This window comes from Clinocottus analis, unplaced genomic scaffold (assembly GCF_023055335.1).
Source record: "Clinocottus analis isolate CAN_PGR_092001 unplaced genomic scaffold, fCliAna1.0.p SCAF_15, whole genome shotgun sequence".
NCBI classification, from domain to species: Eukaryota; Metazoa; Chordata; class Actinopteri; order Perciformes; family Cottidae; genus Clinocottus; species Clinocottus analis.
This window is the reverse complement of record NW_027175876.1, coordinates 3,137,313-3,162,540: the sequence shown is the minus strand read 5'-3', so window position 1 is coordinate 3,162,540 and position 25,228 is coordinate 3,137,313. Positions and strand designations below refer to the sequence as shown.

General features: G+C 44.5%; 1 protein-coding gene across 2 annotated transcripts in view; it reads right to left on the bottom strand.

Moving 5' to 3' along the window:
- The window catches only part of nkain2 (sodium/potassium transporting ATPase interacting 2), a 68,499-nt gene extending 46,281 nt beyond the window's left edge, over positions 1 to 22,218 (bottom strand). The window contains exons 1-2 of one of the 2 annotated variants that reach the window (XM_068576837.1): positions 22,060 to 22,218; positions 20,656 to 21,911 (exon numbers count right to left, since the gene is read on the bottom strand). In XM_068576837.1, the coding sequence (XP_068432938.1) occupies positions 20,656 to 20,709 (54 nt within the window). In that variant the 5' untranslated portion in view covers positions 20,710 to 21,911; positions 22,060 to 22,218. Of the gene's footprint in view, positions 1 to 20,655 lie in introns of both variants that reach the window. The other variant, XM_068576838.1, reaches the window with a different exon arrangement.
- Positions 22,219 to 25,228: the final 3,010 nt, after the last annotated feature.

Genomic DNA, 25,228 nt, shown 5'->3' with positions numbered 1-25,228 from the left:
CGGATTCAATCGGAGGACAAAATAAGGCTGCAGGTGCGTGCTGAGTCATAACAAGATGAAATCAAAGCACGGATGAAATAACAGGGACTTTGATGAATAAACTCACATTCTGGCAGCAACTAGTGGTTATTTTCATTATTGATCAACCTGCTGGTTACAGTTTCTCTCATTAGCTTTGGCTCAATTCTTTAATGAGAATGATTTCTTCCAAAAAATAATGAGTTCAAATCTCGGAGCGATTCGATTGTTGTTCATAAGAGATTTGAATTTCTCTTTAACTCCAGCAAAAGGCAATTGTTTTTTTGTTGTGTGCAAAAAGAGTAAATTCACTTGTCTACAGATTGCACAGCTATAAATAAAAAAGCTATGACATTGATTTACATAAAGTGAGGAAATAGACTGTTTTACTCCACTGCCACAGGTTTATCCTTTGTTGCAGGGTTAATTTTCTGTTTCCAGTACATGAAACATAAATCAACTTACTGTATATCAACACACGTGCATTATATTTGTCTGTGTCCTATAGTATAGACTTTACACAGTAAACTAGAATCTAAAAATCTTGATCCCCAAAAGCGTTTAGCTGAACAAAGCAATCTATTATAGTTCAGTAAGCACAACGACACACATGATAATACATCCTTAGACTGTAGAAACAGCAAATGTTGTTCATGAATTATTCAAACAAATTAACATTCATCAACGTTGCTGATGACTACTTTTATGTCAATTGATTAACCGATCAGATGACTAATTGCTTAGGCTCTATCTTCCATTAAACCCAGCAAATAAGTTCATGTGTGTACGTGCCGTTTGTGCGTATGAAGCCAGAGTCGCTACACAAACAATACTGTTTGTGTAGTCCTCTAAATGCTCTTACGTAATGCAATTTATCAACCACTTCAATTCATCAAGTGTGTGTTTGTGTGTGTTTTTCTTCCCAGAAGCCGTCTAGCTGCTCCGACTGCAGCGCTACTTAAAGATTACTCTTTGCCATCGTGCTGATCACTGCGGCTGCTAACTGCTCGGTTTCCTCTCTTAATAATCATCAAGGTTGTTTCACTAATGTGTAATACCACACGGCAATAACTTAGGACGTTTATTAAATGAAAATCTCATTAAGACTAAATGTTATGAGTTGTGAACATGGATCTGAGAGTTATAATAAGCTCGTAGGAAATATTAGTTCTGCAGCAGACGGTTTGTTGGGTTAGCATTTCCCTTCCCGTAAAAGATTTAACTACTGCAGCCGATATTCAAACAAACTCACACAAGCTTACGAGTGGCGCTCAGCTACGGGGACTGCAATGTATGATGCAGTGAAGATGGGATTTTGTCCTTTTAAGTTTATGCATCCAATGTGGTTCTTGTCAGATAAACTGTGCAGCGAAATGCCGAAATGGTCCCCAATTCACTAATGATCCACGTTTAAAAGATAACTGCGCGGCAGAGCAAACTGTAGCAAAGTTAATTTGGTATCGATATTTAATTCAAAAGTGCAGCGTCGGGCTCTCCTTCTGTGCTTGGAAAGTTTCAAAGATGTAATTTCTTTTGCTGAATACTGGGAGCTAAACGCTGGGGACGCAGCTGGAGCGCTGCCACACTGACGCCGTTATAATAAGTAAAGTAAATAACAAAAGAAGCAGCAGATTGTAAAAGGTTTCTCCTCCCGACATTGAGATGCATTGATTAATGCACCAACAACATCCATTGCTCCGGGCTAACTTTAGAGACCTACTGTGTTTATGGCTGGACCTCCTCTGATTAAGCCCCACATTATTATTACAACACTTACAATATTAAGATTTATGAAGAACCTTGACTAAAAGAGACTATTTAGTATGATCACTCTGTTCATGATGATATCCAAGTACAAAAGCACAGCTGTGATTTAAATTCAACTCAGTGGATTTTGCCGGGAAATGGGAAAATGCTGCTATCGCTAACATATTAACTATTAGCATTCACTTTGATTTAACCTCCTCTCTTGAAGTATTAACTGATCAACGAAAGAGCAATATTTTGTAGACACTATGTTTCTAAGATAGAAGTCTGTGGTACAAAACTGTGTGAACGTTTGTTTTTGATAGTAGCTTAGCGAAGCTAACAATCAACTGAGTTTGCTAACTGACAAATAGCAAGTTTGTTAGTTTATTTTTCCATCTTTAATAGCTTTATATGGAATAAAATGGCAGTGCAGTGGTGAACAAAACACCAGCAAACATGTAATACACAGAACAGTAAAATTATATACGATTGACTAGTGCTAGCCCTGCCAGCTAGCGAGTTAGCTAGCCAGCTACAATACAATAATACCAACTAGCGCTGTGAGTCAGACTATCCCCAAACTTCTCGACCCAAGTGTTTAGCAAAAATGATATGAAGAGAATGAACTGGCAGGTTTGCCTAAAATGGACGGTTCAGCATGTTACACACTGTTAATAGTATTTAATTATAAATGGCATATGTGAACATTGTCCAAAGTTATGTTAAGTTGTATAATACGTACAGGTGATTATACTATAATACCACACTATCCTGATTGGAATCACAATCATCTAAAACGTTTAGAGTTTTTCTAAAAAAAATCCAACCCAGTACAATTGATTAAATCATTTCTCATTATTCACGGAGACGACTGTAATGGCACACAAACACAATGCAAGCATGACTTCACAAAAAGACAGTGCAGGAACTTGAATTATTAACGAGGTGAGAAAGTGGAATCAAATCCAATAATTAGACATTTCCTGGGGTCTGAACAAACTTTTATCTCAATTATGGCCGGACGAGGAGCATCACTTGTGAGTGAGCAGGGACCTATCGTGATTAAAACACTGAACTTTGACACGACATCTTTTCTTTCTTCGATCTTGAGGGAAACTAAGCAAGCGAGTGTGTGCCAGGTCCGTGCGTAACGGATTTACAGAGATTTACTGTGTCTTTACTATAGAATCAATATGTAGACACTGGGCCATTAGATTAAGTGTTTAAGCATCTGCACTTCTTCACACGCTTTCTGTGAATGGAATTGACGCTTCATCTCTTCACTTGGTGTTTTTCTGTCACTTAATGCTATACAAACCTGGGATAATGCGTTACTATTGATTTGTGGAGGGATTTTGAAAAAAAAAAATTTAAAAAACAAGCTTCAAAGTTCATTCTTGACCTTGGAAAAACAGTTTGGCTGAAAAGAAAGAAGAAAAAAAAAACAGTTCTCACCGCAGGCTTTCACTCATATCTCATGGTCATCGTCAGGGGAGGGAGTTTGCACAGTTACCATGGAGATACAGTTATTATTACCTAACGTTAAGACACAAACACACCCTAGTTAGGGCAAAGATTGGGGTTTGGTGTTGGAAGAACTTCTCCAGTGAGGTTAAAGGTCACCTTCATTACAATAATGGCCTCGCAGTCATCGGGAACGGCGACACAATCAAACCACCTGCGGTCAACACGTCGCTTAAAGCCCCTCACCCATCTCTCCCCCATCCGTTTCTCCACCTCACCTGTTTATTCCCTTTCGCCACACCTTCATGTGTCCTTCACTCCTCTCTCTTTCCTCCCTCTCTTCCTCCATCCCCTCTGTGACCCATCTTTCTAGATCACTGCTCAAACATAACTCGCTCTGTATCCCACCGATACCTGCATCCCTCCACTCCTTCCCTACATTCCTACATCTCTATTTCCTTATCAATCCTTCCCTCACCTTCATACCACCTTGTCTCTCTGTCCCCATCTGCTGCAGCTGCATTTAACCGACAATCCGTCCTCCACACCTTCCGTTCCTTCTTTTTCGGACCTCGTCTGGTGCACATTTATTCGCCTGGTCCTTCGGATGCATCCCTCAACCCCTGACACACTCCTCCCTGCATCTATCCCATTCATGCTACATCCTCACTTGTCCTTCACCGCCTCCCTTCTATTCCTCCACTCCCCTTAAGTCCTACATTATCGCCACAAGCACTGAAGCAACACACACAATCACGCATGAACAGACTGCACCGTCACCTTTGCGCGCACACACACGCAAATTCATGCAAGCAAACACGCTCGACAGCGTAATCAACTCCACACATGCAGAATCACACACACACACACACACACAACATCAACGCTCTGTTCCTCTTGTTCTCAAGTCTCTCGTCACACACACACACACACACACACACACGCGCGCGCGCACACATGCACACACACTCAGATGTAATCACTGTGAGTGCTGAGAGTGCAGTGCAGAGTTGTGAGACTTCTAAATGCTACTGCCTGCCATCAATCATAAAATCCTTTCTGGGGATTGGACAGCTGACACTGTCTGCATTACGCATCGTCTCTCTTTATTTCAATCAATCATGTCCGCCGCACCGCAAAAGGCCCGCAGATTGCCAAATGATATTGGCTCGCTTTCATCAGACTCAGTGAATGATTATGTCGGATTCAGAAGGAGAGATTTGCTTTAATTTGTTTTGTAGTTTGTTCAGGTTATCTGTTGTCGTGTTCTCCAGTGAAAGTTTTTTTAGACGTGGGCAGTATCGTGACGACCGCACCGACAGAGATGTAGCAGTGGAGAAAAGGATTTGAGATGTCCCACCGCAACCAAGTGCAGCTGCAGATACACAGTGGGCAATGTCACGATAGGTGAGTTATATACAGAAAGCGACGCAGACTGAACTCTGGCTTTAAAAAAGTCGGATGTAAAATGGTCTTCAGACTTTGCGGGCTAACCGTTGTAGCCCAAGGTGACAATGCGAGCAACCTCTTCAGTCAACTCAAAATCCTGGCTGTGAGTATGTGAAAAGTTTAAGAAAGGGGCAACACCTATACCACGAGCAAAAGTAAATATATATATATAAGTATATATATATATATATAAATGCACTTTCCTTTGAGCCATTTTGAAGACCGTTGAATCGATGGGATTGTTGACTGTGTGATGGGTCTAGTGTTTGGAAATGTGAATCTTCCCTAAGTTGCCAGTTTGTGAGACCCACCTCGATAAAAACTATTAAAGTCTACCCTCTCAGATGATTGTGGGAGTCCACTTTCAAGGTAACCAACTCGATTCTTCCACGGTTTCCCTTCGCCAATCACATAGACAATCAAACTGCTGCAGTCACTTCATTGCAGTATGAACCGAAGCAACCCGCCTCCACACACCTCCGCTCGCCATCATATCCAGTGCCCAGTCCTGTTACTCATCCCATCATCAGCTCTTCAGCCCCACCAGTGTCTAGACACCTGAGGGGAATATTCCTGATCTAACAAACAGCATCGTAGCCCTTTAAATACACTACGCCGTGATGGAGTCCAATCGCCAACGAATCTTCAACCCGACTTCACCCAAACTTGTCCGAAAATTGCCAGAGTGTTGTGATTGCATGTCTCTTACTGACATCCAGCTTGGGAGTTGTAGTTAACCTGAATGTCAGAATGTTTTTTTAATACAGTTTTGGTGCACGCCAGTGGCGAGATGTCAGGAACCGAGGAAGAGGAAAGGATGCAACAAAGGCCTTGAGCTAAACGCTGTGGGAAACGGTCAGCGTCTTCACCCCCCGAGCCGTTTTTTAAAAACACTGGCTCATCTTTTAAAACGGCGACTCGACCGAGAGAGTTTCATGCCCAGCCAGGCATTGGAAGTACTCCAACCGCCAATCACTAAATGTTGTCTGTGCAGAAAATGGCAGGCTTTTTATTTTCAGAACCTTGGAAGCACAAAAAAAACCCCAAAACATTCCACTTTGCAACTCTGGTGCGGCTGTCCTTTATTTGATAAAGTCGGACATTGCGTGACGCTCTTGTACCACCGCCAAAAGTCTTCAGACAGGAAGAGAGGACTCGTTGAATATTTACTTTCATAGGTTCTTGGCCTGCAATTAAATCACATTCAATTTAAATTGTGAGGGAAAATATTATCTGCTGTGGTAAAGAGGACACATAAAGGTGCACATGCTTATATTTTCGCCATAGGAATATATTCATATATTCTATTTTGTGTGTTTTTTTCCCTGAAGTGTTGCATAATGTGTCCACTTTTTATACAGGTGGCCCTGTGGGAATCAAAGCCCAAACCCTGTTAGTGTTAATGGCGTGCTACTGGGGCACAGCAATGCTCTATACATTTGACTATGTATGTACTCCCCTACAGACACACACACACACACACACACACACACAAACACTGAGCACTGCTACCACCACCATGTCTCCTACATTTAAAAACATCCTGTGCTTCTATTTTGGTGAGACGTGACTACAGTGTGGCTGATCTGCTGATACGGAGCCGAAGCTGAAAGCTGAGACTGTATCCGTATCTCCCTTTAGCTGCCGTATTCAAAAATACAAGCGATTGCCGGATCAGATTACTGTGTGTGTGTGTGTGTGTGTGTGTGCGTGTGTTTCTGTCTGTGTGTGAGTATGACAGAAGGAACGTCGGGAAAAAATAGAAGGCAATAGATGTGTGTCTATGTGTGTGTGAGAGAGAGATAAGAGTGGAGCCAAACCAGAGGGCAGGTGTGTAAGGTAATAAGACTAAATCAATTCATACTGAGAGGAAGGAGGAGGAGAGGAAGAGGAGAAGAGGCCATGAGAGAGGGATCTGTGGCGAAGGCAAAATGATTACAGGTAAAGATGAAAGTGTAACGTTGAGCTCTTTCTGCTCTCACACATCACCCAATATCTTCTATATTCCTTAAAGGGATTCAAAACTGAAACAAAACTCTTCTTCAGTGGTGCCTTCAGGGACCGACTGCGGAGAAGCGGATTCTCTGGATTCATATTGCAAAACATCAGAGCGAAGAACAGGAAGACTGCTTCTTAGCGTCTGCGACTGGCAGTTTACGGATATGAATTTGGGCAATGCATCGCAGTGTGTGTTTATTTGTGTGTGTGTGTGTTTGTGTGTCAAAGAACAAAGGCCCAAGTAATGTATTTATAGATCAAAATAATGGCAGCTCTTGGAGAAGCGACAGAAGACCTTGGCAGGCGGGAGTAAAAATGTGACCCATCACAGATAAGAAAGCTGCTGTCAGAAAACGCCTTACAGGAAAAAATGTCCACGCTAACAAAACGAAGAAGCTAACAAGTATCAGGACTGTAAAATCGTGTATTTATCTGCGTGTTTTGAAAAATACAAACGCACTTGTCAAAATGAAAGTGACCTCCATGCCTGATATTCAGGTGGTTTACAAATACGTGAAGGAATAGGAACTGGAAGCAGGACTTTTTATTTATTATTGGTGTGTTAAATTAATAAAAGACTATTGTTTGTGCGTTAATGAAATTGCTAAGTAACATCAAATTAAACAATAGCTTTATTTGATTGTTTAGCTTAATGCAAATTTGACAAACCCCCAGAATGTACATCTTAAAGGAATAACAATACGCTTATATTCTTTCTTTTCCAGAGTTAGAGGAGAAGATCGATGCCACTCTCATGTTTGTGCGCTAAACACGAAGCTACAGAAGACGGTTAGCTTAGCATAGACACTGGAAGCAGGAGGCATCGGCTGTCAAGTTCAGAAACACACCTGTTGTGTTGCCGCACTGAAGTCCAAAGAAGTTCCAAAAGAAAATTAAAAATACACTACAAATAATTTGAGTCAGCCTCATATTAGACAATAAACACTTTGGGACACAGAACTTTTAGTTTTACAAATAAACAAATGCCATTTGAAGACACAGATGAAAAAGGAAAGGCAAGAGAGATGTGAGATTTTGCGTTAAATTGCATTTCTGTTTGATTCTCACTCTGCATTTGAAGGGAGATCCTGTTTCTGGGTATGATAATGGCCTACAGCTGCTCGCCTCAGGCAACCGTCTTCTTATCACCTTGGTACTTCCAGACAAAGTCACGTTCAGATCTCATTGAAAACCCTTTTCCTGAAATCACACTCAACTTGTACGAGAACCGAAAGATCTGCTTCACAACAGATTGGACCTGTTCGGGGCTCGCGGAAGAGAAAACTAGATGGCGTTTCTTCTTGTTTCAACGGCTGTGAATGGATGGAGTCAGGGATTAAAAATTGGAACTTTAGTCTCTCTGTGGATCGAACCGCCGAACCCGAGGAAGAGACAGTATTGACCAAGTGACAGTAAATCTTTGGGGCGAAAGATCAATAAAAGGTCACAGTCCATATTGGCCAGCTACTTTATCTGACAGTAACCTTTGGTTCTGGCTTCTTCTCAAACTTTTTCACTTTCTGGCCACTGTCAACTCCGTCTGACTGTGAGCCAATTACATCAAAGCAACAGAACGGCTCAATATCAAAAGGGAGCCCTGCGAGTCGAACAAACCATCCCGTCAGCGGAAGTTACTCTCAAGCTTTATTGTGTGGCTGTGTAACCCAGCAAAAGACTTCCATCAGTTCTGCTAAAAAAAAAAAAAAAATGTCTGGCTGTCAAAAATATCAAATAATGAAACTAAATGCCACTGAAGTAAAACGACGGCATATGTAATTTAAGAAAATCCGTTCCTTGTCAAACTTGATCAGTGTCGCATTCCCTTTTAATAAAAACACAGCCAAACCCGAGGATCTATAAAGGCCAGCGTGGTCTTTAAGATAGCATCGTAATGATAGATCAGCAGCGTCAGTCACTTCAGGAAAAGACCCAAAAAGGCCACATGTCACTTTTAGTCGACAGCGTCTTCCAGCATCGGCAGAAATTAGGACGAGAGCACAAGAGGAAGTCAGACGACGTTGCCAAGAAAACATCAAACCGACAGTCGACCGTGTCTTTAATGTTCTTGAATACGACCATGATCGTTTCTTATCTTTACTACGTATCGGTCATTGTGACCATGAAGATGGCGGTCCTCTAATCTCGGTGAAGCAGTCTTTCCCGAAACCTAATCAAACCCCAACAAAAGCGTTCTCACGTAATACGATTTTGGAAGGAACCAAAACCCTCCTTGGTACCACAAAGCTTTATATCGAATAGCATTAAGAAACCCCAAAAAATGAAAGTGAACGGACTTTAACATAATTCCTGTGCAGTATTATTCAAGTGTCTTGTGTCCATTGGTGGGTTCATGGAAACTCCTCTCACTGAACTATCGCCAAACAAAGATGCATTGCATCTTTTTCTTTTGGGCCTCAAACTTTTGAAAAACACCAATCATTGAAAACTTTTTCCCGGCACCACAGAGAGCTTGAGCGGGTGAGTTATATTGGGTGAACTACTCCTTTTTAACCCCAACCTCAAAGGGCAATGATACGTGAAACTCTACTTTGGAGAGGCTAGCGGGTAAGCTTGCTAATCGGCCTTTTGGATTCCTGCTCTTATGTGGATTTTTGGTCTTTTGAAGGTCACCTGAAAGGATTATTTAGGGCCTAACCCCCCCCATCTCTTGTCAGACTACACTTACACATTATTTACTCCGCTGTCACAGAGTCAACACCCGACATATTTGGCTCTCTCCACTGTCTGCCATCTCTGGTCATTACTGATGACTTTGCAGTGTTAAACGACCCGTTCGTCCATTAGTCATCCGTTCATCCATACATCTTGGCTATCTATCCATCATCGATCCATCCTTTCTTGTTATCGTCCGCTCCTCCCCTGCCTCCCCGACTCATCTCCCCGGGCCTTCTCTCCGTCCATTCATCCAGATCTCGATCCCTCCATCCCAGTATCGATCCGCACACAGACATTCATCCATCCTTTATGAAAATATCTATCCAACCGTCCATTCCACCCGCCCTGCCTCCCTCCCTCCTTCCTCCCTTAGCTCCTTATCCCAGTCGAAAGGGCTTCTACAGCGAGACTTTATCGCGCTCCACCACCTCCGCCGTCCGTCCCTGCATGTGCACACACACGGGCACTCCCTTCAGGAGGAAGATGCAAAGACATGCATACATCTTTTTTTTTTTACAGCTCCCTGAGCAACTCTAATGGGCCGAGAGAGAGAGAGAGAGAGAGAGAAAGAGAGAGGGGGAGGGAGAGAAAGAGAGAGAGTAAATCTGGGAGAAATAATTGAGAGACGCAGAGAGAGAAAAGGGCAACAATGATACAGAGCGACAAGAATATGGCGTCAAGAAGAATAGAAAACCAAAAGAGAGGAAAAAACACGATGATACACACACTGTGATAAACTGTACAGCTTTTTGGTGTTTTTGAAATAAAAAATTCAAATACTCCTACTTTTGGCTCTGTGTTTTATGTCTGAGAGTGACGTGGATTCTCATGTACGATCTCATAATCGTGCACTTTTAGTGCTGGATGATCAGGCCCCTATTAGAAATTAGATCGGCCCGTCTGATCAATTCGTTCCTCCTGGATTAATGACAGTAATCGCTGTTTTAAACGCACCTGACGGTATCGGTACCGCAGGGTTTCTGCTGTCACTACCTAAAAAAAGGTCCGTCCGGGTTCAATAAGCCTGGGCCGAAGTTACGGCTAATGTTTATCGTCTTGAACGGCGTACTTCTCTTTGCACCCCAAACCCGCCAAAACGCTGCTGCCGAGCCTTTGACCGAGTCCTCCAAAAGGTCTTCTTTGACCACCATTCTGGTTTCTTTACACTGGCCTCTCATTAAATGTAGAATCCAGCACAAGATTCTCGGGATCACATTTCGAGTCTGGCGACTGCCTACATTAAAGAGCTACTCCATCGACTCTCGGCTCTCTGAGGTCCTCTGATCAGGGTTTGTTGGTCGGTCCTCGCTCCAGGCGAAAGACAAAAGGAGGCTGAGCTTTTTGAGGTTGCGGCTCCTTCCCTTTGGAAGTCTCTCCCATCGGGCTCAACATCTCTGGACATCGTGGCCACTTTTAGAAGCCAGCTCGAGACCCGTTTGTTTGGACTTTGTTTTTCTGTATCTTTTTTGGTTTTCCAATTATTTCGCTTTGTCTCTTACTTGCTAGTTTGTGTTGGGTTGTGAATCACTTTGTGACATCTGCTTCTGGGAGATGCTGTATGAATAAATATAGTATTAGAATTTCAGACCGCATCAGAAGATGTTTCATCGGAGGCAAGTTTACCGCCGATGGGAGCGCGCTTACACCGTAAGTGGAAATAAAGTTTTTTTCCATCACTGCTTCGACCTCAAAGCTGGGAGCTAAAATATTTAGTGTTGACCACCTTTCTGTGCTGAGCAACTTGCCCCCGAAATCCATGAGGCCATCAACGGGATATCAGTGCCATCCTGAAAGTACGTTTGTTCATCTGACACTAGTCACATCTCCATCTCATAATCCCGTGTAATGAAGCTCGAGGCATCGCTTTGCAGTCGCTGGCCATTATAATTCAAGCACCCCTTTGATGTAATGAGATCAAACCGACTGCGCAGGCGGAATATCAGGACTCACGGCAACAACAACAATAGCAACAACGGCGTCAACACAGGATGTGCGTTCTCAGAGAACAATGAGTGGGTGTGTGTGTGTGTGTGTGTGTGGGGGGGGGGTTCACCTTGAGGCGGAGCAACAAGCACCGCTGCAGTTTGCTGTGTTATTAAAGTAAAATTAAAAAAAACAGAGAGAGAAAAGCGTCTGTCCCTCCGCGTCGAGCTTTCCCTCCGCCCGGCTGTCTGACCGTGTGTAAATATTGAGGCGGCGGCATTCGGCCAAACACCATCAGCTCGTCCATCAGCGGTGGTCACGCGCAAGGTCAGCTTCCAGCACCGTCGATACGCATCTTGGCAGCTCAGCGGACGCGCGGGCCGGCGGTATCGCTCGCTCAGATCCGGCAGATCCGCGGCCTTTTGTCGCATGTCGGCGCCTCGCTTTTCCTCTCTCTCGCACTCTCTCGCTCTCTTCAAAGACGTGCTCGGGAGTCGGGAATCGGGAGCGAGATGCGGGGGGGGGGGAGGAGATTAAAAAACGGGCCACCGGGTCGCTGTGAAGAAAACAGGCGGTTGGAAGTCGCCGGCTGTACGTGGGCCTCTCTTTGTCAGCGCCCTCCACGGCGGCAGTTTGAGGCGCTGCAGGTTTTTTCGGGAGGGGGTGAAGAGCACTTTGAAAACACTCACCGATGACATTTTTTTTTGAAGGATTGCAACCGTCTTGTGCCATTTTATTTCATGGCTTTCCTTACGCGCCTACACGAAGACACTGATGTGTTTGCTTAAGAAGAAGAAGAAGAAGAAGAAGAAGAAGAAAAAAGCCCCTTGTGACATTCGCCATACATTGATCTACTTTTTTATCCTCTTTCTTTCTTGCATCAGAGATGAAATAACCGCCGTTGCTGCAAAGGATCAACTTCCTGCAATTGAGATAACGAATCAAAGGACAATATCAAGACTCTGAAAGTGAAGCGGTGGCATAGGATTCGGCCTTGATTAGTAAAAATAGCCTTCTCCCACTGAGACGTGTCAAACGTCTTCAATAAAAAAGCGAAGGCTTATACCTATTTTAACAATCTGCAGCTTAACTGAAATCAGATTCTGGGTGTTTCTCAGCAACTAAGGCTCCATCTTTTGATCATAACAATAAAGCAATAAATAGAGCAATAAAGGGAGAGTTTTCAATTGCCCTGAAACTGCCTTCTTCTCTTTAGTCGCTGAGGCTCATGGGTATTGTGGCATTATGATCCATCTGCAATAGCAAACAGAGGGGGGGAAAAACATGCTTTTCCAAAAAAGGAGTCGGCGATAAAGTCCCACATTGAACGCCCGGTTCAGCCAAAACATTATTGCAATCCCACTATTTACTGGTAATTAATATTGTGTGTGTTCATAGAGGCACTAGAGTGGTCTATCCAGCGGATGTGATTCCACATGCGTGTCGTGTATTACTGAGACTGTAGAACAAACAATCCAGCTGTGTAAAGGTTCAATTTAAAGCCTCCGCTGAGCTGCGGAAGAATATAGATTGAGTCAGCTTTCTCCACTCAAAGAAAAGAATATCTCACTTTTCACAGATTCCCCTCTCTCACAGTTTTGCAGACTGTTTCATGATGACAGCGGGTGTTGATACAGTGCCGTGGTTTTGCCCCCTCTCTGTGAGCCGCCGAATGCTTTTACACGACACGCTCAACTAGGAGAAGAGCGCGTGTTGTTTTTACAACAACAAAAAACAACAGCAGAAAAACCATCGAGTGTGGAAAATTGTAGTTTATGAGAAAGCTTTGCAAAGAGGGGGAAGAAAAACACGAGTAAAAAAAAGAGTAGTGTTGCAGTGAGACTGGGGCTGGTGAGGTGGACAGGTTACAAATACACATTTAGCCTAGTACATGGACAGAAAAGCCAGGAGCATGTTTGAGCTGCCAGAAAAATCCCTGCATGAGGAAAACACGTTGAATTCCAGATGCTAACGGAGCGACAGCTCGTGTCGGTGAGACGCGAGGAGGGTCCGCGACTCATTGACTTAAATATGAAACCAGAAGCTAAGTGCGGGGCTCAAATCCATACGCACATCCGTTACTCTATCCACGCCATCAGAGATCAATCATCGAGGGAGGGAGGGGGGGGGGGGGGGGGGAGAGTCTCTGTCACCTCCAGATGTGTTGAGAAAGACCTTGTCGTCAGCAGCGGCAGCTCTCCTGTACCCGTCCGAGCCGGGGAGGCTCCTATAGCGGCCTCCCCGGCTCGGCCCTCGGACACATTCCAGCGTTAAAAAAAAAAGAAAAACTCCTCGCTGCACCATTTTCCACCGCATGAATTGGTCTTAATATATTGACTGGATTTGAAGAGCGATGGGCTGTTTGCTGACGGCTTGTTGAAGGACTGCTTGGATTTTCCTTTCTTTTTTTTTTTCCGCCTTTCTTTCAGCGCGGCAAATATCGTGCCAAATGTACAGCCGCACAGCACAGACCGGGCAAAGTACCAGGTCTTATCCATCGCAACATTACAGATGTGAAATCCTCGACAGCATCAGTTAAATTGGAAGAACGCATCTGGGATGGGCCTGTGGTTAGTATCAAATCATCTTATCTATGGTTCTACGTTGTTCTGAGTGGAACATGGAGGTCCACCACCGCAGAGAAACTTGCGGACGTGCACACGCTTTTTAATCTCGCCGAGTTTCCAGACCTTGCCCTGGAGATGACTGTTTACCGTGACGGCCGAGCGGCCTGATGAACAGCGCAGTGTGTGCTGCTGTCGACGGCGGTGAGGCAGAGTGCGTTACACATACAGCTGTGTAATCATTCAGAATTTGAGGATAAGACTTTTTTTTTCTTCTTTTTTTTTTTTTAAAGAAAGTTAATTAGCGAAGAACTGGAGCAAAAGATGAAGATCGATGCCGAGACCTGAGGAAGAAGTAGCCTACTTTGGTTCGGCGTGGGTTGTACCAGAGGAAGCGGAGGTTTTACGACGGAGTAATTAAAAAATATCTGTGGGCTCGAAACGGAGCTGATCCATTTGTCTGATCGATGACATCACAGCACCGCGGTGCAACTCCCCCGAAATTAACTGAGCATCTCTGAGAGGGGTTTACTGCCAATAACACCGGTTTTGTTTCTGGGAGAGTTAAGCCCTTGCAGGTTGAATTCCTGCAGCAGAAATATTACTTTTGAACATAAAAAAAAGGGGGCGGTTGCAATTTGACTGCAGTTTCCTGGTCCAAGCTGAATATCCTGTTGTTGTTCGGTCCATATCTTACATGATGGCCTAGCAAAGCTCGTTAAATCTATTTAGAATCTGATGTTATGGAGTCGTTTCAACTGCACGACTTCAAACGACGCAGTCGGATGCATTCATATGGGACTTTAGGAGAATAGCAGCCGTGTAAGAAGCAGGACAGCGTACAGCGAGCGTGTCATTACTGCAAAAGGAACCCAGACAGGTTGATGCAGGACCTCACTTGCTGCACATTATCCCTCCCTCAGTGCCCGCCGCCTCGGAGCCACGTTACCCGCATCCACCAGCAGCTTCTCATATAAGCCAGCACTTTTCTAAAAAAAAAAAAACAACCTATTTTATTGACAGCTGAAAGCCGGCAGAGCACAATATTCTTTTATCACAGAGAGCAAGCTGAACAATAGGAAATGCAGCGCGGACCCGTCCAGGTTTGAGGCCTAATGTCGGACTTGGTTCGGCACAATGGGACCGTCTCAACGGGACCGGTGAGAGGAGGATGAGGTGAGGAGGATGAGGGGGAGAGGGGGCGGTGGGGTTTGTGTGCACAGACTCTCTTGAAACACGTCGAATGGATTTCCATTCAAGTGTCAGTGGCCAAGGTATGATGGCTGCATTCCTCCCAAGCAGGAACAGACAGAGAGAACGGCAGGCGGAGGCCGATAAAGAAATGTAAAAAAAAAAAAAAAAAAAGGTAAGAAAGACGTCCACAGCCACGGCGGGGAGAGAGAGACTGACAAATTAGAGACGGAGAAAAAGAAAACGCGACAGGAAATCCATAGACTGTGGGGTTGCGTGTGGGCCCTTGTTGAAAGCGGAGTTGCACATAAAGGATAGCGAGGCCCTTTTTTTTTTATCTCACTGAGTTGTGGCGATGAGGAACAGGGGTCTGAAGATTGTGTTTGTTGCCGGAGTGCTGGAGCTCCGTTCCCTTTCAAATCAAAAGCACTCTCAAAGCGGATTTGCTTCAAAACGGCGCACACACCCCGGCACATTGGGAAATAACCGGGACGGAATATCATACCGTTATATATAGGAGCCGGGAAAAAGAATTAAGAGGGAGGGGGCGGGACTTGTATTAAGCTCAATTAAAAGCGACGGTTTGTTCCAATTTGCAAACCAGATCCGCCGAAATTAAGCAAATTCAGCAGTAAGATGTTTCATTTCATGATGAGGAAAATTGCATATATTTGCATATATCAGTCAAAATATCTTTTTTAAGTGTTCAACATGTCAAGAATGATTTATCCATATACCCCCCCTCCCCACCCTACCCCTTCACACACACACACTAAAATGCAACTCAAATGAATATTGACTCCTCGGTTTGAATGACTGCACGTTTCGCAATCAGGTGACAGACACACACACACACACACACACACACACACATGCAGAGACACCGTTTCTGCATTCATGTCGCAGCTTCCAAGTGGTAAATTATTCATTATGTCCCTCAATGGTGGAAATGTCACAGGAAAGTACTCCCAGAGACCGACAGACACCGTGTCTCCGATAGCTTACGTCCAATCGTGTCGCTGCACACACACACACACACACACACACACACACACACGCGTGAAAGAAAGCTGCGTCTCGCACGTTCACCACGATGAATTATCATCCGACGCTGCGAACATTTCTACTCCCCTCACTCCACTCAATTAACTTAAAAACACCTACAACATAACGTTCCATCAACATAAACACCCACCGACCGTCTGCACAGCGCTCCACTGAACCGGCCAATGGGCGGAGGAGGCCCATCGGCTGCCGTCATTGGCTGATTTAGTAATCATCTCTGTGACAGCAGTTGGTGGGTGTGTGGCCTGATATAGCAACAAGGACCACAATCACCGCCACAGCAAGTGAGTCACCAGTGGCATATGTGTGTATGTGTGTGTGTGTGTGTGTGTGAGTGTATGTGTGTGTGTGAAACGGTGTTGGTAAAAACACCATCTGATCTGCTCTGATCTGTTTGCTCTGTTTTATTTTTGAACCAACTTTCTAATCTTCATCTTTGGGAAAAATAATAATAATATTACCGGTGCAACTTCATTTACACGCCTTTTTTCTCAAGATGGGGATATGAAGGGAAATTTGGCGGGAAATCCGTATTCGCTCGGTAGTCACGAGTTACTGTGGACCAGAATGTAGCACTCGTGTGTCAATAGGATGAAGATGAGATGAATATAAGACGAATATAGGATAAAGATTGGATGAACATAGTATTTTGTTGGTTTAATTGTCTGGGACTCTTTCTTGGCCGGGCGCTGTGATTGATTAGATTCTCTGCTGGCAGACTCAAGAAGCTTTTTACTTCTTTCTAAGCGTTTTCAAGATTTCTTTTCAAGGTCTTCAACATTGGGCCAAAAAAATGTTTTTCCTCCCTATAGACTCACATTAGGAAAGAGGATCAGAGGATAATCAACTTCCCAACAGCCTTTATTTTAATCATTAGGTCCTAAAAGTTGTAAAATGCACTAGTCGCTCATGTGGATGAGCTCCAGAACGAGGCGGCGGTAAAGGAAAGTTGTTCTTTGGGCCCATGAATGTTGAACATCACCGCAAAATCTGTGTATTTTCACACAAATGTTAGACTCAAAAGTCAAGCTTTTTGTTTGCTTCACGCACAACTAAGCGACTTTGAATGAGCCTCCGATGCTGTATCCAGTTATCTTTACACATCCATGGGCTTAATTAGTGAAACATGTACTTTTAGACAGTCAGGCTGGCTGTTTCCCTCTTGATGCTAAGCTAAGCGATCCAGCTGCTTCAGATTTAGTGTACCACACAGATTAGAGAGTGGTGTCGCTCTTCTCGGCGAGAAAGTAAATAGCATATTTTTGGGGATTCCTCAAACATCTTTACCCAATTGGCCAACATATCCTTGAGTATACATATCTTTAAGTCAACATTTTTACCATCAACGGAAACTTTTTTGTCCTTAAAAGCAGTTCTTTTTCTCAACAAAATCACTTATCAATCTGGAAAAATTGGGATCGGTAGGATTTTCACTGCAAGCAGCAGACGTGTTGATTTAACAGAAGCTCCACACTCGATCCCCCAGTGTGAAGACCAAATCACATGATTACAGTACTTCAGCCGATCCTCCAATCAACGTTTCCCAGCCAGTCGGAGACGCCTCACTTCCAGGATCGGCCCCGCCGCCTTTTAAAAAACGTCTTTGAAAGAATTAGTTCAATTTATGAATTGACTGACAACAAAAAAAGGAAACCTGCGACAATCATAATCAACTAACTTTGTTTGTCTCGTGTGTTACAGCAAACTGAATATCTTTTGAGTAATGCAATTAGACGATGCCAGCTCGGAGGGGGCGGGGAGGGGAGGGGGTTCAGAAACCCGCAATGAGCATTTGTACGCATTATGGGACATTTTATAGATTAAATGAATAATTGAGAAAACGTATTCGGCAGATGAATCAATAATGAAATGAATCGTTCAAATCACAGAATGAAGCGAAACCGATAGCTGCTGCAGGGAAGCAGAAAACCGTCATTTAAAAAAAGAAAAATCGGCACTCACGTGGTCCATTGAGCTGTGTGGGTTTGACGTTTGACACACCCCAAAAAAACACCTATACAACCCGAAAGGTGATATTACACTTCACCTCCGACCCCGGATGGTTGATCCGGGGTCAAGCGACGGTGACATCACATACCTCAGCCAATTAACCCGGCTAATGAAGCAGGAGGGCGGGGGAGATGTGGGGGGTGTTAAGCGTTAAGAACAAGACGTCAGTTCCACGACATGAGACACACTGACCAGCATTGTTTTCTGCTCTGCGAGGTCAACTATTAAGTGGAACCTCACACGGCAAAAATAATTACCGTCCCCGGAGGAGGGAGGGGATGGGGGTTGCCGAGAAGCAAGCGCAGAACAAGGCCGTCTTTTAATTTGTGGTCAATTAGGTTTCCTTTAACAAAGGGGGATGTGGGCAGCGGCGTCTCTGCATCTTTATCAATGCATTCGTACAGTGGGAAGGATTTTTTTCCTTCTTTTTGTTTCTTTGTGAAGTCATGAAAACTCACCATCAGGGGGGCGTCTGTCTGTGTGAAAGAGCCAACTGTGCACGGCCGAACTGTAACGCAGTGTAATGTTAGACCTCCGACTCAGCTGGCGGTGGCATCAGCTGGCTGAGCCATTACAACAGTTAACAGAGCAAAACATGTTGTTGACTATGGCGTGGCATTAGTTCCACCACATTAGACTCGATGACTATCACTGTGACAGCCTCTCATTCACATCACACACACACACACACACTCATAAAACCCTCCCCTCTGTTGTCACCTACGGAAAACACGCAGCATCCTTATTTACAGCACAATGGCGTGTTTCATGTATGTGCGGCGCATGAGCCAAACTCATTGGCATCGTCCCGCAAACACATGCTGGCCCACACAGCTCTGTTGTTCTGCAAAAAACAATAAAATAAAATGAAAATGTGCATAGCAAGGGGCCATTTCGAAGCACGGTGGACTTTTCACAAGCTCAACGCAAGTAATACACATAATTATAAATTGGGAAATTAAGTTTTCCGTGTTTTTTTTTTAGATGTACTGAATGCACACGCATGCAGACACACGCAGGGCATGACGTCTGTAACAGTGTCCTATTCAACGTGACAAAAGGTCTTTAGTAACCGTACACATGACTCTGTGAGCGGAGCATGCTACGACGCCGGCACTCCTGCTCATGTTTATGCATCAGTGGGAGTATGAACAATGTCCCATTCTGTACCCCGGTGTGTCTTCAGTTTCTATACATATTTCTACTGTATTTAAATGTATATACAGTATATATTACATTTGTAAGATGGCAATCAAAACATGGCAAAAAGGTCTGCGTTGAAGGTGAAAGGTGACTTTGCATGAATTATTGGAAAGAGTGTTTCAGCATCTCGTTGTATTTTGGTTGAGGGGCCCACAACTGCTGCACGGTGGTGACGAGCACGGTCACCTCCCAGCAAGAGGGGCCCGGGGTTCGATCCCCGAATCCGGGGAGGGGTCGGGGCGGTCCTTCAGCGTCGGGTTCCTCCGGCATCCTCCCACAGTCCAAAGACATGCAGCTCAGGTTAACTGGAGACTCTAAAATTGCCCAGGGGTGCGATAAACTGGCGATCTGTCCAGGGTGGTGACCTCTGCCTTCGCCCAATGTCAGCTGGGATCGGCTACAGTCCCCCCCGCCCCTCCTCCCTCCTCCCAACCCATCCAGACCATCCTCTATTGGACCATATTTTTGTCTTTGTTGTTTTAAGTTTCATTTTCTGTGATGGATTTTCTCTCTGTGTGATCAGATGAAACACTGAAGAAAAAGTTTTTGGGGGATGAAAGTCTTCCTGCTAACAAAAATCCATGGTGGTTCAGCTGGACAGCTCTTGACCTGACACACAAATCAACCTGCCGTCCGCTGCTTCGTACCATTGTGAAAGGTCTCGGTTTATTATAGGATATTACACATCCTCTCACACAGACCCTTCCCTTCCCTCCCTCCCTCTTCTCTCCCTCCCTTCCTCCTTCTCTCCCTCCCTCCTTCCTTATGGCATGTTACCAGTTTCCGTTGACCCCGACGGTGAAGGGAGAGTCAGGTAAAGAGAGAGACAGAAGTTGCTCCCATGAGTCTATAAGCACCTCTATGTCCTCCTCCCTCCCATCCATACATCCCCCACATAAATCACATGTACCTGCCCCATACATCTATCCATCTGCCAGCCAGCCAGCCAGCCATCCCTCCTTTACCTCCTTTCAATTTATCACTCAAAGCCTCCATCCATCCATCAATGCTCTACATGGACTCTTAGTACCGAGCTCCCACCAACAGCCATTCATCCGTTCCATCCACCATTTGTCAGTCTGTCCCTGAAACCAGATCCCAGCTTGTATCATGACCTTTTACGCACCTATTAACTTCGGAAACGTGGCCTTTCAGTCATCCATCTTTTTTTCCCATTCACCCATCCAGCCATCCATCCATCCATGCACCCATACCTTGCTCCATGTCCTCTCACCCGAGGTAAAGACGTACGTGTTTTCATGCGCTTTGGCTGAACTGAACGACAACCTCAATCCTGATTGATCTGCTCGCTATTTCAGATCAACGGCAAAGCACGAACACTCACCAGCTGCATGCCACAGATGAAGGCCAAGGTACACCTGCCGCTACAGCACCCCATGGCGTCCTCCTCCCTCTCTCCAGTGATCCACGTGGAGAAGAAGCTCTGGGTAAAACTCCCAAATCCTCCAGCTGGACCTGTAAAATCCCCCCTCCCAAAAAAAGCCCCCCTCCCGGAGGACCGTCTGGCTGGCTGGCAGCCCAGGTGGAGGCTCTGGCTGCTCGGCCTGTGTGAGCAGCAGAGTGCAGCCCCGGTGTACACTCACTAGCTCAGGGGAATAAAAAAAAAAAAGGCTACTACTTCATTCAAATGGCCGGGTGGCTGACAGGTAAGCGTGGTGACCTGGATTCCCGACGCATGCGGGGGGTCAGGGGATCAGAGGATGGGTAATGGACACTTGACGGGGGGTGGGGGGATGATTCAAGTCCACAGCGTTTCCTTGATGTATCCGGCGGTTTTGGGTTGTGTAGAAGATCCAGTTCCAAGCCTCTCCGTCACTGAAGGCAGTTTGAGTAGTCTGGAAAATTAAGTGGCGTGGTGCATTTTGAGTGATGAGGGCATCATTTTAGTCAGATTGTTAGATCATGTGGTGTCTATTTGAACACAAATAAACTAGCCTGACCAATGAAGCGAGGGTTGCAGTGACTCTCCCAGTTATGTCCAAACAGGGACCCACTCGTCCAATCGCCGTCTACCGGACTGGAAAGTCTATAATCACGTCGCTCGGTCGCATCCTGAGGTCACCGAATTAGCCCGGTACAGTAGTCACTAATAGATGGATGGGTATCCCAGATTAAATGTTCTTTTGTTTGATAATCCGATTAGGCACCACTTGGATCTTGTTGTAGGCTGGAGGAAACAAGTGAAAGTGGTCCCTGCTGCCTCCTCTCCTCTTCTCTCGGGGGAACTAACGGGCATGTAGCGGCAACATCCCTTCATTCACACCGTGACAAAAAAACACGGTGTTTTCTCTTCTTCTTTTTTTCCTCGTTTTTTTTTTTTTTTAAATCTCCAACACCGCGGTTGTAATCCAGTATTTCTCCCCCGTTTTTCTCTCGCTCTCTCTCCCCCTCTCTCGCTCTCTCTCTTAATTTGTTGAGTAAAATTGGATGTTGTGATATTGTCACCAGCCACTGGAGAAGAGGATTTCGGCGTCTCTGTCTGCGTTAACAAGTCCTCCTCCGGTGCATCTCTCTGCCCGCCAGCAAGCACCGTTCAGTCCGCCGGTCGTTGGTCGGTTGATTCACCGCCTCGCTCCGTTACTGCGAATAAAAAAACGTTAAAGAAAGAAGAAGAAAAAAATTCCAGAAAGAAGACAAGAAAAGCATGTCCACATTTCGGATGGAGCGAGAGAGAGAGAGAGAGAGAGAGAGAGAGACAGGGTGAGGACTTCAAGTCTCCAAACGTCACCTGCGCGGAGCGATACGAGCGGAGTGACGGCGAAGTTTATTCGGTCGTCTTCGGGGAGGAGGGTTGTCTTCAAGGAGTGAGAAGAGGGGAGACAATGGGAACCGGGACGGACCAACGGACCGAGAGACACAGCAGCGAGGAGCGTCTCGCGCCTGCCATCTGTCAAGTCAAACACCGCGCAACAATGTAGCCGTTCTGGTTGGGATTTTCAGAATAAAGCTACGCTTTAGCATGACCACTGGCTGGTGACGGAGGAGAGAGCTCTCCAATATTATGCCAGGCCTTTGACATATATAGCATAGGATACATACACACACACACACACACACACACACACACACACACACACATATATATATATATATATATATATATATATATATATATATATATATATATATATATATATATATATATATACACATATATATATATATATACATACATATATATATACATACATACATATATACATATATATGTATATATATAATCTAAGTATTAATGAGAGACAAGTGATGAGGGTGAATAAATGAATAATTTAACTAATAGATATGATAAGTTCTATGAAAATGTAAATATATATATATTTATATTTACCATCTTCTCTTTGCTTCAGCACATTTTAGACATGGTGCAAGGGTCCATTGGGTTGCTCGTGACAAAGACCCAAGCTGTGTTGGGTGCGACAGACTAGTAGATGTTATTAAATCGAATTGGGTTGGTGCAGAGTCCCATTTTAATGCATTAGGTCTCAGGTCTGAACCTGCACACTTGCTGTCAGTGAGACACAAGATGCTGAAGTCCAGAGAAAATGTTCCTACATTGTGTGGTGTTCTCTGTTTGTTAAGGTTGACCGTATTTGGACTCTGGGTTTCTTCTTCTTATTTTGTATTAACTTTCGCACCTCAGACTCGAGTCAGCTTTCTTGGTCGGGTTAAAAAAAACAGCAAACATATTGAATTTATTTGAACACTGTGTCGTACTTGCAATCCAAAACTGCCTAAATCAATCTCCTCCGCATTTGTGCACCACATTTGTGCACCACATTTGTGCACCACATTTGTGCACCACATTTGTGCACCACATTTGTGCACCACATTTGTGCACCACATTTGTGCTGTGTTGTTATTGCCCCTTGCTAGAAATCATAGGCCGTTTCATAAGGGGTACAGGGGACAATACATGTACCATAAAGCAGCTAAAACTACACACATTTCATCTGTTCACCAATTTTTTTTCCAAGAGTGTACATTTTGAATTTTTATATCGTAGGTATTTTCAATCAATTTTTTAAAAAAAAACTTGACATCCGAATAGCTCAGGCTCTGGAGTCTTTTATGTTGAAGGGCACACGCTCCCACTTCCGGCCCTGTCGCTGCTGCCTCTGGCTGGCTTGATGGGGCTGATGTTCCGCTCGGCAGGGGAGCGGCGGGGCTCTTTTCACTCACAGAGACACACTAACACAGACAGACAGAGACGTGGCTTTGGTCGGCGTGCAGCTGCTCAACAACATGGCCTTCAACCATCACAGTGAATGAGTCTCTTATGGGTGATTATTGGGGTGTGGGAGGGGGCGGGAAGGGACAGAGTATTTAGAAGTATCATTAAAATTGCTCACAACTATCCATCAATTATTGGAAAGAGCCTTGGGTTAACACTTCAGAGGGGGATTGCCTCATTTATGAATGACACTTCATTTAGCTCATGTAGCTCAGTGTTGTTGCCACATTGTCTGGAGTACAATGAAGGCCTCACGATGATAGACAACAGCCAAATTAAGCAACAAAATGCATCTGGAAACAAGCAAATATAAGTGGTGCGTGCATGTGCGTGAGTGTGTGTGTGTGTCGTGGGGTCACTTGTGCCACGCCTATGAAATGGCCGGCAGTTTAAACAGACACAGAGGTGTAAAGGCTATCACTGCTTTAGCTATACAACATAATGGCCTGCTTTCCCCTCACCATCAATCTCTGTCACAGTCTACCCCTCCCACACACACCCAGGAAAACAACACACACATTCAGAGACACGCACATGCACATACACACCCACACTCCAACCACTCGCAGGGCGACAGGAGTTTAATTATGCCGCTAATCTTGAGTGACAGTGGCATGTATAATGGCTGATTCCCCGGGGACCGCGTGTCAAAGCATCCACCCATTCATCCAACCGTCCCTTCTTCTATTTATCATCTTACCTACTTAGTCATCCATCCACCCGCCCATGTTTCCACTCGTCTTCTCCATTTTCTTTTTAACCCCATCATCCTTCCACCTCTCTTTATATATAATTTCCTGGCCGTCTTCGTTCTTTCCTGTGGCCTTTGTAATAGTCACCCTCTCTAATTTTCTCTTTGTCACACGTCATCTGCTCTCTCACAAAAGGTTACTGACCGGGCCAATTTGGCTTGTGCCCAGGGCCCTCTGACCACTGAGACTTTGGCCTCGGTTCACCTGAGGGCGAAGCTCCTGATGGTCAGGGGTCTGTCAGCTCAGGGGGTGAATATATCACACGTCGCATCTGTGTGTGTACATCTGGGAGTGGGACTCTGAGTGGATTTGAAAGCTATTATCACAATACGAAGTCTCTACCGAAACGAGTCGATTCATGGATTGCTGCCTGACGGAAAATTGATCTGCAACAGTTTTGATATTCCATTCATTGTTAAGGCATTTTAATAATGTCAAAAAAAGATATGTATTTATTTTTCTATATTCTCAAGTGTGAATATTTAATGAGAGTAAAGTTAATATTGTTGTATTTGGACTGATGGTTTGACAAACTGGACAAAATTTGAAGTCACCGTGGGGTTAAGGATCTTCTAATCACACGTTATAGACCAAATAATCAATTCTTTAATCATTAAAATAATCTGCAGATAATAAATAAATTGTGTAAAAACGTTTCATAACAAATACGTTGTTAACAATTAAATGTTTTTATCCTTCTGATTTGTTCAGCCATTTATATTAATAGATGATATTTACTCTATAGCCGCACAAATCCAGCAATGCAAAAGTAGCAAGAAAAGCAATTACGATTAAAAAGTGTAGACTTGGAAACAGCAGTTGACAAAAAAAACAATGTCAGTAGAGGATCTGCTCAGTCACATGATCTGCCTCAGCAGATGCAGCTGTCCTGCTGCACACGAACATATTTACGT